At 34.3% G+C, this 16477-nt stretch overlaps 1 protein-coding gene across 1 annotated transcript in view; it reads right to left on the reverse strand.

Moving 5' to 3' along the window:
• The window catches only part of CCDC7 (coiled-coil domain containing 7), a 116450-nt gene that overhangs the window by 35959 nt on the left and 64014 nt on the right, over positions 1-16477 (reverse strand). Inside the window, exons 9-12 of the mRNA XM_026000785.1 lie at positions 16322-16397; positions 13603-13633; positions 13076-13162; positions 625-710 (exon numbers count right to left, since the gene is read on the reverse strand). Coding sequence (XP_025856570.1) covers positions 625-710; positions 13076-13162; positions 13603-13633; positions 16322-16397 — 280 coding nt within the window. The remainder of the gene's footprint in view (positions 1-624; positions 711-13075; positions 13163-13602; positions 13634-16321; positions 16398-16477) is intronic.

A 16477-nucleotide genomic window follows, 5' to 3' on the forward strand; every position in this document is an offset into this window, starting at 1 on the left:
AGTCATCTTTCTTTTTCTGAGACAAAGGACAAGGCTGTTTGTCCACTGAATTTCTTTTCAGAATGTGTGAAAGTCTATAAAGATTGAATTCACATTCTTTTTAAAATTATATATTAGGGTTTAACTAAAACAAATTCAAAATGCAAAAAAATATTTTATATTTCTAGAGAAAATATTCACTTAATATGACCACATTACAATAATCCACATGGATAAAAATAGATAATTGGTTTTGTAAAATAAGTATAATCAAGAAGTACAGTAAAAAAAAAAAAAAAGAACCCAGACTGAGGAGTTAATTTGCAAACCACATACCATTAGCCAAACCATCAAGGAAACAATGTAAATCCTTTGTCCCTAAAATGATTTTCAGATGTAATTGTTTACTTGTTCCTGAATATCTTATGCTTCATTCTCTTCTTCTAATTCACCTTTAGTTCTTTGTTCTTCCCTTCTTAGCCCTCATCCATCATCATATCCCAGTCAGCTTATAAAAATATATTTAATGTACTGTTATATTTTTTTAGAAAATGTTAATAAGTTATATTTAGGTGACCACAAATTGTATAAAAAGAAAAAACACATTAATAAGGAAAAATATTAACATGTAGCTTTATGTCTTACTCTTCTGAATTCTCAGGTTTTCCTTTGTCTTTTTTCTTCTCAGTTTTTATAGTTTTCTTTGTCTGATCGTATGTAGACTTTGTCTTCTGTAATTTTATAGAAGCCAAAAATAAATAGTAAATGAGATAATAAATTAGAGGGAAATAAAACATAATATACATTACAAGGTTTTTTATTTTACTACACTTGATGTTTCAAGGAAACATTTCACTACACTTGATGTTTCAAGGAAAGTTATCTAAACAGAAGCAAAAGAAAATTAAAGATACAGTCAGAATGTTTCTTATCATGATCAACTGAATATAAATGGTATATAAGCTAATACATATCAAAAAAATTAAATTCCCCTGACAAATCACAGCCTGTTCTATAATATAACTTATGCCTTCCTAAAAATCATCTCACTATGAAAATCATGCACTAAACACTTCAGGACATATGTGAAAAATGAAGTGAGGTGCCCAGCATCCAAAAAACATGGCCAATGATACATTTTTTAAAAAGAGAAACATAAAAAACAGTTCTGTTTACACAGTTAAATGATTTAAGAAACACATAGTATGATAAATATAGCTAGCTCTTTATCTTGAGGAAGACTTGAAGCTTATTTGTGCAAATGAGCACTAAAGAGGCTGCAACTTGTTATTGGGCAGTTTTGGTAGAAGGGTTATTTGAAATTGGATGAAAAACTGTAACAGATTGTGGACTGGTGTGGTACACTACAAACATGGTGATTCAAGATAGGGTATATAGTCAATTTTACCTAGTACTCTTTGCAGACGAAACTGTGCATAAACACATGAAAAAAAATCATATTATGTTTAAATTGTATTGGAATAAATTTGCATTTCAAAGCAAATATAGCAGAACTAACTATATATTTTAAAGTATTCTTGAACTACTACGTAGTACCAGATTATTTTATACAAGAAATTGAGAAAAAACTTAGCAATTAGATTACTGAAACTTTTGGATGGCCTTATTAAGAGACCTATTAAGGCATGCATTAGATGTTTATTTCCTGTTTTAGAACACAACTCCCAACAGACACAAATTCACTAGTGGCAGTTCTCATGAGTTAAACAAAAAGTTTATTTTATTTCTTCATAAAATATGAAAAATAAGTATAATAATGAATTTTTAATGAAAATTGTTAAGGTCCCTAAATAACTTTCTAGTTTCAATAGGAGTTTTGGGATATATTCCCTATACAGAATAACCTAATATACATTGGAAAAGCCTAATAAATACTGACAATCAAAAAATACTTTAAAAATGAAAAGGAAAAAAAATGAAAAGGAAAAAGCCTAAAAATAGTGAAGAGATCATCAGTGAGTTGTGAAAAAACTTTAAGTGACAAATATGCTTGTAATTGCAGTACATGATGGAGGAAAGGAAAGAAAGTAAATATTTGAAGAAATAACAGCCAAATTTAATTTTCAAACTTGACAAAACCTTATATCCACAAATCCACAAAAATATAAGGAAGACTACCTCCAAGACATATAATAAAACTATTAAAAGCAGTAATATGGATAAAAATCTTAGAAGACAGAGGAGGAAAGTAGATTATATACAAGGATAAAATGGACAGCAGATTTATTTTTAGAAACAAAGCAAGTCAGAAGACAAAAGAGAAACACCTTTAAATACTAGAAGAAAAAGAGACAGTCAAACCTAGATTTCTCTATCCAGAGAAAATATCTTTAAAAACTGAAGGAAAAAATTTTTTTTCAGAAGTCAAAGATTTGAAAAAATACATCAGCTGCAGACCTGAGCATAAAAAAATTATGAAGAATCCTTCAAACACAAGGAAAAATTATACTAGATAGAAATAAGAAAATATACAAACTTAAGACCAACAGAAATGATAATTAAATGAGAAAATATAAAGACTTTTTCTTATTATATAAAACGTAATAGTTTACAGCTAAAATAATGAGAATGTGTTGTCCCATTTATATCACAGGTTGTAAGATGTATGAAAATGATAGCACAAAGGCTGGAAAAGGACAAATAAAAGTACATTATCTTAAGGCTCTTAGTGATTGCATTTTTTTAAGATTTTATTTATTTATGTATTTTAGACAGAGATAGTGTGAGCAGGGCCAGAGGCAGAGGGAGAGACAATCTCAAGCAAACTTTATCTCAGTACAGAGCCCAAGGTGGGGCTGGATCTCACAACCCTGAGATCATGACCTCAGTGGAAATCAAAAGTTGGACACTTAATCTACTGAGCCACCCCAGTTCTTAAGTGATTTCATATTACTTGAATATAAACTGTAATAATTTAAAACAATACTATAAGCACTTTACTGTAAAGCAACCAATAAAGCAACCAATTGAGCAGCAAATACAAAAGTATAAAGATTTTGTTACCTGGAAGTGGGGTACTTTTGTAACATACAACTTAAAATGCAGAATTGGCTTCAGAATTGTACAGTAGGCAGAAGCTGAAAGAATTTTATGGAGTGCAACGGATAAGCCTCGCCCTGGGAAAACCACCTTCGTGATCATGGTATCTCCCCTGCCAGTAACTTCTTGCAAGATACATCCACAAAGGCAAAAGAAACAAAAGCAAAAATGAACTATTGGGACTTCATCAAGATAAGAAGCTTTTGCACAGCAAAGGATACAGTCAACAAAACTAAAAGACAACCTACAGAATGGGAGAAGATATTTGCAAATGACATATCAGATAAAGGGCTAGTTTCCGAAATCTATAAAGAACTTAGTAAACTCAACACCAAAGAAACAAACAATCCAATCATGAAATGGGCAAAAGACATGAAGAGAAATCTCACAGAGGAAGACATGGACATGGCCAACATGCACATGAGAAAATGCTCTGCATCACTTGCCATCAGGGAAATACATATCAAAACCACAATGAGATAACACCTCACACCAGTGAGAATGGGGAACATTAACAAGGCAGGAAACAACAAATGTTGGAGAGGATGCGGAGAAAAGGGAACCCTCTTACACTGTTGGTGGGAATGTGAACTGGTGCAGCCACTCTGGAAAACTGTGTGGAGGTTCCTCAGAGTTAAAAATAGACCTGCCCTAGGACCCAGCAATTGCACTGCTGGGAATTTACCCCAAAGATACAGATGCAGTGAAATGCCGGGACACCTGCACCCCGATGTTTCTATCAGCAATGGCCACAATAGCCAAACTGTGGAAGGAGCCTCGGTGTCCATCGAAAGATGAATGGATAAAGAAGATGTGGTTTATGTATACAATGGAATATTACTCAGCAATTAGAAACGACAAATACCCACCTTTGCTTCAACGTGGATGGAACTGGAGGGTATTATGCTGAGTGAAACAAGTCAATCGGAGAAGGACAAACAGTGTATGTTCTCATTCATTTGGGGAATATAAATAATAGTGAAAGGCAATATAAAGGAAGGGAAAAGAAATGTTGGGAAATATCAGGAAGGGAGACAGAACATAAAGACGCCTAACTCGGGGAAACGAACTAGGGGTGGTGGAAGGGGAGGAGGGTGGGTGTTGGAGGGGAATGGGTGACGGGCACTCAGGTGGACACTTGACGGGATGAGCACTGGGTGTTTTTCTGTATGTTGGTAAATTGAACACCAATAAAAATTAATTAAAAAAAAGAATTTTATGGATTATGAAAAAAATTTAGAAAATTATGAAAAGAAGAAAAATACTTTAACCTAGAGAGAGAGGCAGGCACAGGCATGCTGGCTGACCACAGAACCAAGAAATTCCCTTTAAAATCAGGAACAAATGAAAAATACATACTCTCGTCATGTCTATTCAGTATCATTCCAGAGGTCTTTACTAGTGCAACAAGGCAGGAAAAAGAAATAGCATCACAAATTGGAAAGCAAGAAAATTTAGGCTATTATAATTCATATATACTTTGACTTTGCAAGTAGGAAATAAAAAGATAATCATTATGACATTATAGATAGGTTTGTGGGTGCAAAATTAAATACACAAAAATTTATTACAATTCTCAATGATAGTTTTAAAATATCTTTTAAAAGACAGCAATTAAAATAACAAAGAAATATCTAAGATTAACAAAATGAATTTTATGAAGGTAATCATAGACATTGTAAGTATTAAAGAAAATCATCAAAAATGGAAGCAATTAATATTTATATTGCAAGGTGGGTTGACTTGCCTTATAAAATATCAAGACCTGTTATAAATCTCTAGTCATTAAGGACCTCAGGCATTAGCTTAGGACTAGACAAGGCTAATGGGACAGAACAGAAAGCAGAAACAAATCTTTAAGCAGTGACATTTTCTAGAAACAGCATACCAAAATATACACGCCTAGGAGATCCTATTTAGGAAGCTATTATAGAGAGCCAAGTGTTAGCCAAAATGAAATAAATAAGGAAACAGTAAACCATAGGCCAAATGTGCCTTGTGGCCTTTTTTGTAAATAAAGTTTTATTGCAACATAGCCATGCTCATTTATTTATGACTATTTTCATACTATGGAAGGGGACTTAAGATGCAACATAGGCTGTATGGCCTACAAAACCTAAAATACTTATCTACTGATATCTGGAGTAACAAAATAGATAATTTAAGTAATCAGGGAAAAACTATTAAGTACAGTAGACACCAGATATTTGTGCCCAGTATTTCTTTTTCCCTTTTGTTAAGAAACAACACCACATTCTAGGACGGTTCTGCACCTTCCTCATCTCAAACTGTCCTGGTAACATTTGACCTAATAAGCAAAATCAATAAGATCCAATCACTTAAAAATTGACTACTATGGAAAGGAAGCGGTTAGAGCCAAGTATTTCTAGAGTCAGTATCCAAAGGGATGGAGGGGAAATACCCATAAGCTCTCACTCTAAAAATTCTCTGAAAAGATAGAAGCAGTAGCTGTCTCTAAACTTCTATTATTTTTGATTCCAAGAGCTTTCCTGGTTCTATCCCTCACCAAACATATTGTTCACTTTTCCTTCAGTTCTTTGAATTATCTTAATATCCACCCAATAAATGTTTTGCTTTAGATAGGGTCAGTTTCTTCTGCTTGCAAAAAGAGTAAATAAAACCTTTATGTGACATCTAGGAAACTACTGATTAAGATTTGGCACACAAGGATAGGAATCAAATGTAGCTTTTATGAAAATTGAGTGAATACACCTAAATAGACAATATTCCAAAGAAGACACACAGATGGCCAGAAGACACATGAAAAGATGCTTAACATCACTCATCATCAGGCAAGTGCAAATCAAAACCACAATGAGATATCATCTCACACAGGTTAGAATGGCTAAAATAAAAAACACAATAACAAGTGCTGGTGAGGAGTTTGAAAGGTGACCAGGATTGACTGGTATAGAGCCCAGAGAGTATTGCCCTACTCCTAGAGAAAAGGGAGGCAAATAACCCAGGGACAGATGGTGTGGAAACAGCAATCTGAAGAATGCCTGGGGGCAGCATTCCCAGCGATGCTTCTCTAGGGATAAAGGAGCTGGTCAGCATCATTTCTTTCTCCCAACCCTCAGCATAAATATGGAACCACCTGAGGTAAGTAGCACTACACCAACACCAGCTGCCTAACCTGTTTACACCAAATACTACACCCCTGTGTTATGGCACTACTGCCCTTCTCCATCAAGCTTGCCTCAGTCTCCGCAGAGCTGGCCTCTCCCCGAGAAGACCAGCAGAAACCCCTTCTCCCAATCAGAGAGTTTCTCAGGGCTTCAGTTCTACCAGAAGTAGTATCATCTCTCAAATAACAAGCAGACCAGAGCATGGCTCATTAAAAGTCACCACATTAGAACCATATGATCTTCTCAATAGATGCAGAGAAAGCATGTGACAAAATGCAGCATCCATTTTTGATCAAAACTCTTCAGAATGTAGGGACAGAGAGGACTTTCCTCAATATCTTAAAAGCCATCTATGAAAAGCCCACAGCAAATATCATTCTCAATGGGTAAAAACTGAGAGCCTTTCCCCTAAGATCAGGAACAGGACAGGGATGTCCATTCTCACCACTGTTGTTCAACATAGTACTAGAAGTCCCAGCCTCAGCAATAAGACAACAAAAAGAAATAAGAGATGGAAAAACATTCCATGCTCATGGACTGGAAGAATAAATATTGTGAAAATATCTATGCTACCCAGGGCAATTTACATGTTCAATGCAATCCCTATCAAAATAGGGGGAAAATTAGAGAGGGAGACAAACCATGAGAGACTCCTAACTCTAGGAAACAAACAAAGAGTGGCAGAAGGGGAGGTGAGGGGGGGTTGGGGTAAGTGGGTGAAAGGCACTGAGGGCACTTGATGGGATGAGCACCGGGTGTTATGCTATATATTGGCAAATCGAACTTCAATAAAAACAAATTAAAAAGTAAGAAAAAGAAATAAATAAAAGTCACCACATTCTGGTCAAGGACCAAACACTGATGACTGCAGGTGAGGAGAGCCTCTTCAGATGACTGGCCTGAAGGATAGAGCAGCCAAAATAGAGCAGAAAAACACATGCAGCACACACCAGAGACACTTCCTTGAAATGTCAGGCCCTGGACACTATATGACCCCTTCCTCATAAAGCCATTATCTCTCAGGAGCAGGAAATATAACTGGCTTTTCTAACACAGAGAAGAAGGCAGAGACTTAGAGAAAATGCCAAGATGGAGGAATTCATCCCAAATGAAAGAACAAGATAAGGTCATGGCCAGAGATCTAAGCAAAACAGATATATATAACACACCTGATGTAGAATTTAGAGCAACAAGCATAAAGATACTAATTGGCCCGAGAAAAGAACGGAAGACTTCAGGGAGGCCCTTAGCACAGAGATAAGAGTCAAAAAGAAATCAATCAGAAATGAAAAATGAAATAACCAAGATTGGAAACAGATTGGATTTAATGAAGCAGAAGAACAAATAAGTGGTATAGAAGATAGGAGCTCTGGGTGGCTCAGTCAGTTAAGCATCTGTGTTTGGCTCCGGTCATGATCCCAGGTTCCTGGGATCAAGTCCCACATCAGGCTCCCCGCTTGACAGGGAGTCTGCTTCTCCCTCTCCATTGCCACTCCCCCTGCTTGTGCTCTCTCTCCTTCTTTCTCTCTCTCTCTAAATAAATAAATAAAATATTTTTTAAAAGTGATATAGAAGATAAAAATAGTGGAAAATAAGGAAGCTAAACAAAAGAGAAGAATTATGTGGAACATGAGAACAGACTTAAGGAATTCAGTGACTCCATCAAACATAATAACATTCATATTATGGGAGTCTCAGAAGAAGAGGAGAGAGAAAAGGAGGCAGAAAATTTATTTGAGGAAATCATACCTGAAAACATCTCTAATCTAGGGAAGGAAACAGATCCAGATCCGTGAGGCAGAAAGAATTCCCATCAAAATCAACAAAAGCAGGCCAATAACGCCAAGACTTATTGTAATTTACTTTGTAAAATATAAGGATAAAGAAAAACAATCTTTAAAAATCAGCAAGACAAAACAAGACTCTAACTTACAAGGGAAAACCCATAGGCTAGAAGTAGATTAAAAAAAAAACAACAACAACTTGGCAAGAAGGGAGTGGCATGATATATCCTAAGTGCCGAAAGAGAAAAATCTGCAGCCAAAATATTCCATCCAGCAAGGCTATCATTCAGAATAGGAGAGATAAAGAGTTTCCCAGAAAAACAAACCCCAAAGGAGTTCATGTCCACTAAACCAGTCCTGCAAGAAATATTAAAGGGGACTCTTTGAGTGGAAAAATCTCCAGAAACACCAACTTTGCAGGTAATACAATGGCACTAAACTCATATCTACCAATAATTACTCCGAATGTAAATGGACTACACACTCCAATCAATAGACAAAGTGTGCCAAAATAGATATAAAAAGAAGACTCATCCACATGCTGCCTACAAGAGACTCATTTTAGAACTAAAGACATCTGCAGGGATGCCTGGATGGCTCAGCAATTGAGCATCTGCCTTTGGCTCAGGGCATGATCCCATGGTCCCAGGACAGAGTCCCACATCTCTCTCAATCTGTGTCTCTCATGAATAAATAAATAAAATATTTTTTTAAAAAGACACCTGCAGATTGAAAGTGAGGGAATGGAGAAACATTTACCATGCAAATGGAAGTCAAAAGAAAGCTGGGGTAGCAATATTTATCAGACAAACTAGATTTTAAATCAAAGACTGTAACAGATGAAGATGGAAGTAATTAAAGGGACTATCAAACAAGAAGATCTAGCAGATGCAAATATTTATGCCCCCAACCTGGGAAAACCCAGATATATAAAACAATAACAAACATAAAGGAAGTAACTGTTAATAATATTAATAAGGGACTTTAATATCCTACTTACATTAATGGACACATCATCTAAGCAAAAAAATCAACAGGGAAACAATGGCTTTGAATAACATGCTGGACCAGATGGACTTAACAGATACATTTAGAACATTCCAACCTAAAGCAGCAAAATACACATTCTTCTTGAGTTTACATTGAACATTCTCCAGAATAGATCACATACTAGGTCACAATCAGGCCACTATAAGTACAAAAAAGATTGAGATCATACCATGCATATTTTATAACTATAATACTATAAAACTTGAAGTTAATGACAAAAAAACAATGTGGAAAGACTGAAAACGCATGGAAGTCAAATAATATGCTAGTAAACGATGAATGGATGAACAAGGAAATCAAAGAAAAAAAATTCAAATCTTGTGAAAACAAATGAAAATGAAAACACAATGGCCCAAAACATGTGGGATGCAGCCAAACCGGTCCAAAGAGAGAAGTATATAATAATATAGGCCTACCTCAAGAGGCAAGAAAAATCTCAAAGAAACAAACTAACCTTACACCTAAAGGAGCTAGAAAAAGAACAGCTAATGAAGCCAAAAGCCAGCAAAAGGAGGGAAATAATAAAGATTAGAGGTGAAATAAATCCTATAGAAACAAGAAAAACAATAGAACAGATCATTGAAATCAGGAGCTGGTTCTTTGAAAAATTTAATAAAATTGATAACCCCTAGCCATACTTATCAAAAAGTAAAGAGAAAGGACCCAAACAAATAAAATCACAACAAGAGAGGAGAAACAACAAACAATACCACAAAAATACAAACAACCATAAGATAATATTATGAAAAACTGTATGTCAACAAACCTGGAATAAATAGATAAATTCCTAGAAACATATAAACTACCAAAATTGAAACAAGAATAAATATAAAATTGAGCAAACCAATGACCAGCAAAGAAATTGAATCAGTAATTTAAAAAAAAAAAAAAAAAAAAAGCCTCCCAAGAAACAAAAGTCCAGGGCCAGATGGCTTCAAAGGCAAATTCTACCAAACATTTAAAGAAGAATTAATACCTATTCTTTCCAAACTATTCAAAAAAATAGAAAAGGACGAAAAACTTCCAAATTCATTCTATGAGTCCAGCATTACCCTGATACCAAAACCTAATAAAGACTCCAGTAACAAAGAAAACTACAGGCCAATATCCTAGATGAACAAGAATGCAAAAATTCTCAATAAAATCCTAACAAACTGAATCCAACAGCACATTAAAAAGACCATTCAACACCATCAAGTGGGATTTATTCCTGAGTTGCAAGGATGGTTCAATATTCACAAATTAGTCAATGTGATACACCACATTAACAAAAGAAAAGATAAACCATATGATCCTTTCAATAAATGAGGAAAAAGCATTTTGGAAAGTACAACATCTGTTCATGATAAAAACCATCAACAAAGTAAGGATAGAAAAAAAAAGAAAGGTAGGGATAGAGGAAACACACCTCAACCTCAACATCATAAAGGCCATACACGAAAAACTAATATCATCCTTAATAGCTAATATCATCCTTAATGGGGAAAAAAATCAGAGCTTTCTTTCTACAGTTAGGAACAAGACAAGGATGTCTACTCTCACCACTGTTATTTAACATAATATGGGAAATCCTAGCTACAGCAATCAGACAACAAAAAGAAATAAAAGGTATCCAAATCAGCAAGGAAGAAGTCAAACTTTCACTATTGGCAGATGACATGATACTCTTATATAGAAAACCTGAAAGACTCCACCAAAAAGTTGCTAGAACTGATACACAAATTTGGTAAAGCTGTAAGATACAAGATCAATATACAGAAATCTGTTGCATTTCTATATGCCAGTAATGAAGCAGCAGAAAGAGAAGTTAAGGAATCGATCCCATTTACAATTGCACCAAAAACCATAAGATACCTAGGAATAAACCTAATCAAAGAGGTAAAAGATCTGCACTTTTGGGACACCTGGGTGGCTCAGTGGTTGGGCGTCTGCCTTTGGCTCGGGACATGATCTTCGAGTTCCGGGATCAGGCCCTACATTGGGCTCCCCACAGGGACCCTGCTTCTCCCTCTGCCGGTGTCTCTGCCTTTCTCTCTGTGCCTCTCATGAATAAATGAATAAAATCTTTTAAAAAAATGATCTGCACTCTGAAAACTATAGAACACTTATGAAAGATATTGAATATGATTGAATATGCCACGAAGAAATGGAAAGATTCCATGCTCATGGATTACAAGAACATTGTTCAAGTGTCTATATTACCCAAAGCATTCTATATATTTAATGCAACACCTATCAAAATACCAACAGCATTTTTCACAGACTTAGAACAATTCTAAATTTGTATGGAACCACAAAAGACCCCAAATAGACAAAGCAACCCTGAAAAAGCAAAGCAAACCTGGACACATCACAATTCCAGACTTTAAGTTATATTACAAAGCTGTAGTGATCAAGACAGTATGGTACTAACACAAAATAGAAAACTAGGTCAATGGAACAGAATAGAAAACCCGGAAGGGAACCCACAACTACACATTCAATTAATCATCAACAAAGCAGGGAAGAATATCTACTGTGAAAAAAAGACAGTCTTCTCAACAAACGGTGTTAGGAAACCTGGACAACAACATGAAAAAGAATGAAACTGGACCACTTTCTTACACCATACACAAAAGCAATTTCAAAATCGATTAAAGACATGAAGAGACATGAAACCATCAAAACCCTAGAGGAGAACACAAGCAATAACAGGCTATACCAGCTTCTTACTAGGTATTTCTCCTGAGGCAAGGGAAACAAAAGCAAAAATAAATTATTGGGACTCTATCAAAATAAAAAGCCTTTGCCCAGAGAAGGAAACAATCAACAAAACTAAAAGTAAGTTTTGGAATGGGAGAAGATATTTGCAGATGACATATATCTGATGAGAGGTTGGTTTCCAAAATATAGAAGAACATCTAAAACCCATTTCTCAAAAAACAAATAATCCAGTTAATAAATGGAGAGAAGACATAGATATTTTTCCAAAGAAGATAGCCAACAGACACATAAAAACATGTTCAACATCACTCATCATCAAGGAAATGGAAATCAAAACTGCAGCTCACACCTGTCAGAACAGTTGAAATCAACAATACAGGAAACAACAGGTGTTGGCAAAGATGTGGAGAAAGGGAAACCCTCTAACACTGTTGGTGGGAATGCAAACTGGTACAGCCACTCGGTAAAACAGTATGGAGGATCCTCAGAAAGTTAAAAATAGAACTACTCTATAATCCAGCAATTGCACCCAAAGAATACAAAATGGTAATTCAAAGGGATACATGCACCCAGATTATCAACCAATAGCCAAATTATGGAAAGAGAAGAAATGCACATTAACTGATGAATGGATAAGGATGTGGTGTGTACACACACATACACACACACACACACACACACACACACACTGGAATATTACTCAGCCATTAAAAAGAATGAATTCTTACCATTTGCAATGGCATGGATGGAGCTAGACACTCTTACAGTAAGCAAAATAAGTCAGAGAAAGACAAATACCATACGATTTGACTCATCTGTGGAATTTAGAAAAACAAGACAAATGATCATAGAGGGAAAAAAGAGAAACTAAAACCAAGAAACATACTCTTAACTATAGAGTACAAATTGTGGGTTACCAGTAAGGAGGTAGGTAGGGGGATGGGTATTAAGGAGTGCACTTGTGATGAGCACTAGGTATTGTATGTAAGGGTTGAATCAATAAATTGTACACCTGAAGCTAATTTTACACTGTATGTTAACTGAAATTATTTTTAAACTTAAAAAATGAAATATATTTGAAAGCCCTAATTTATTGATATTTTAGTAAATATTTGGCCTTAAAATGTCTCTTGGAATGTTTATATTTTATGTCTGTTTTTCATAGCATCTTTTTGGTTTTAATAGCTAATATAATAACTTAGAAAATAGCATAATTTTATTTTTTAAAGCACAGCTTTTAACTATTAATATCAAAAATGTATTATAAAACATTTAAATGTATCTTTGATTTCTATCCTACAATAATAAGGTAGGTACTCTACCATTTTCAGACACTGAAATTAAACTAACCTCATTCTTCAGCTTTTGTAGTTCATTTTCCAGCACCGACTTCTCCTCTAATAACACTTGAAAATCACTTTCCATTTGTTTATATTTCTAAAAGCAAATATTATAATTTTAGTAATAATAATGAAAAACATACATTTCAACGTAAACAAATTATTGGGCACTTAATTATTAAAGTAAGAAAGTCTTAATTAACTCATGAAAATAATGAATCAGTGGTATTAGTCTGCATAATGAACTATAATGGGGCTGAGAGAGGCAAATGAACTAGAAGTAACAATGAATGGAAATTTAGAAGACTATGGGGTATTACAGTTCAATATTTCAGAAGTGAAATGTTTCTCAGAAATAACAAGGTCTAGTAAAATCAAAAAAGACTAAACTTTCCAGCTCACATATACACAGACATGTCTTGAATAAACTGACAAAGTATTGAGTCTTTAAGATTGTGCATCCTGACAACAATTTCTAGAGTCTACTAATATTATCAAGGGCAAAGTGCAATTTCAAACTGAGAATACTATACTTACAGCCTCTAACAAATCTTGATCACCCACAGCTCTGAAAAACAAACCAAAAATATCTATAATGTATTATCCTTTTACATTCATATTTTTACTTATATAACATATATTTTCTTTGAAACAATTTAAGATAATACAAAGGAGGTTACAGTACACTTTGACTACCCTTCCAAAAATCCAATTCTCCATCTCAAGATATTAGATTGTTGTGTCTTTTCAGAACTTGATGCATTATTAAATACTACATGTACCTATTTGATTCTATCATTTTTGTTGATTTAGATTACTGTTTTGTTTTCTTTTTCATATAAATGACATCAATGTATATGTTGTCCTAAATTTATTTTCACTTAATACAATGTCTGAGATTTATTTATGTTGGTAAACATATATATACTTCATGCCTTTTAAGTACCATTCCTTATTCCATAGCAGGATTTGTCAAACTTTTTCTAATAAAGAGCCAGATAGAAAATATTTGATAGGTACCTAAATGGGTATGGCAAGATTTAATTTATGGGCTGTAGTTCGCTGAACATTGTTCTAAGGCATGGGTAAATGATATATATTTTTTGATAAATGAGTTATTATAATCCAAATTTGTAAAGCTTTAAGATATAATTAACATACCATGCAATTCATTCATTTAAAGTATACAACTCAGTGACTTTTAATATATTCACCAAGTTAGGCATCTATGATAATGACTTAGTTTTAGAACATTTTAAATTACCTCAAAAAGAAACCCTGTACCCATCAACAGTCTCCACGCTCTGGGAACAGCACTGCCTCCATCCTGGCAGGCACTCATCTACCTTCTGTTTCTATAGATTGGCCTATTCTAGATATTTCATTTGAATAAAATTATATAATATGTGGTCTTTTGAAACTGTTTTTTTATACTTAGCATAATGTTTTCAAGGCTCATCCATGTTGTAGCATATATCAGTATCATATTCCTTTTTATTGCCAAATATGATTCCATTGTAGAGATGTACACATTTTATCTATTCATCAGTTTATGGGCATTTAGATCGTTTCCACTTTGAGGCTATTATGAATAATGCTACAGTGAACATCCTCCATGTACAAGTTTTTGCTTGTATATGTTTTCAGTCACTTGGTATAAACCTAGGAATAGAATTTCTGGGCAATATTTTGGCTTTGTGTTTAACATTTTGAAGAACCAACAAACTGGTTTTAATACACACACCACTTTAATTCCTATCAGCAATGTATGAGGGTCCCAATTCCTCTACATCCTTGCCAACAATTGTTATTGTCATCTTGTTTTCTCATAGCTATCTTAATGGGTGTGAAGTGATATAACACTGTAGTTGTGATTTGAAATTCCCTAATGACTAATGATGTTGAACTTTCATGTGCCTATTGACCATTGGTATATCTTGCTTCAGAAAATATCTATTTAGATTATTTACCCAATTTTAATTTGGGCTATGTATCTTTTTATTATTGAGGTATAAGAGTTGTTTACATATTCTGGATAAAAGTCTTTTATTCCCTCCCTTCCCAAACACATGGAGAACAGAAACTACAACTAGTTAGTTGGAAAGAAGGTAGTAAAAGAGAAAAGTTAGTCATAACCCCCAGAAGGCTCCAGCTGGTATACTGTATGGGGGAAAGGGAGAGAAGTCCTACGTTAGAATAAAAATTAAAATATTAAAATACTGACTATAATATTTGACAAGGAATTTTAATTTCCCAAATAGCACAGTGCTTTTGAATTAAATTTCAGTTAATTATTATTTGAGAGTGATCAAAAAAAGTTTACACTAGGTTTTATCCAGGAGTAGGCAGAAAATAAGCCCCAATTAGCAAACATAAATGAACCCAAAGTATCCAAATGAAAGTTGATTTGTGATTTCATTCTACAAGACATGCCTTTTCAATATACCAGTTTTGAAACTAATATAACCTTAGCCACCTGAAAGAACTGTGGGTAATCCACAGTGACTATTATAGGTACCTTATATAAGTGAAATCATATAACTTTGTCTTCTTGTGACTGGCTTATTTTACTTAGCATAACATCCTCAAGGTTCACTCATGTTGTACCACATGGCAGAATTTCCTTCCTTTTTAAGACTCAGTAATATTCACTTTTTCTTTTCTTTTTTTTTAAAGATTTTATTTATTAATTAATGAGAGACACACAGAGAGAGAGAAAGAGAGAGAGAGGCAGAGACACTGGCAGAGGGAGAAGCAGGCTCCCTGCATGGAGCCTGATGTGGGACTCGATCCCAGGACTCCAGAATCAGGCACAAGGCTGAAGGCAGGTGCTAAACCACTGAGTGACCCAGGGATCCCCACATTTTCTTTATATGTTATCTGTTTTGGGAAACTTGGGTTGCTTCCACCGTTTGCTACTGTAAATAATGCTATAGTAAACATGGGTGTATAAATATCTTTTGAGACCCTGGTTTCAATTTTGCAGGGTATACTCAGATATGAAATTCCTAGATCATATGGTAATTGCATTTTTAATTTTTTGAGAAACTGACATACTGTTTTTCTTTGTGACTATACATATTATATTCTGCATGATTATAATTTCAAATTTCAAAATTACACATATCACAAAAATTGACATTAGAACACTAAATTTTTTTAACAGTGGTTAAAATATCTTCATGTTTCCAATTTTTCTAAAATAAATGCGTACTCATTTTCATAATTAGGAAAAGGAGATATTTTAAAAACTTACCTCTCCAACATATTTGACTGTTTTTCAAATATTTTCAACATGACATTCAATCGATTCATCAGTGAATAAGCAGCTTCTATTGTGAAGATAAAAAGGAAAAACTTTAAAGGTATTACAAATGACTGAAGTCATACCTCTTTATTGATGTAACTCACT

Source organism: Vulpes vulpes, chromosome 2 (assembly GCF_048418805.1).
Source record: "Vulpes vulpes isolate BD-2025 chromosome 2, VulVul3, whole genome shotgun sequence".
Lineage (NCBI taxonomy): Eukaryota > Metazoa > Chordata > Mammalia > Carnivora > Canidae > Vulpes > Vulpes vulpes.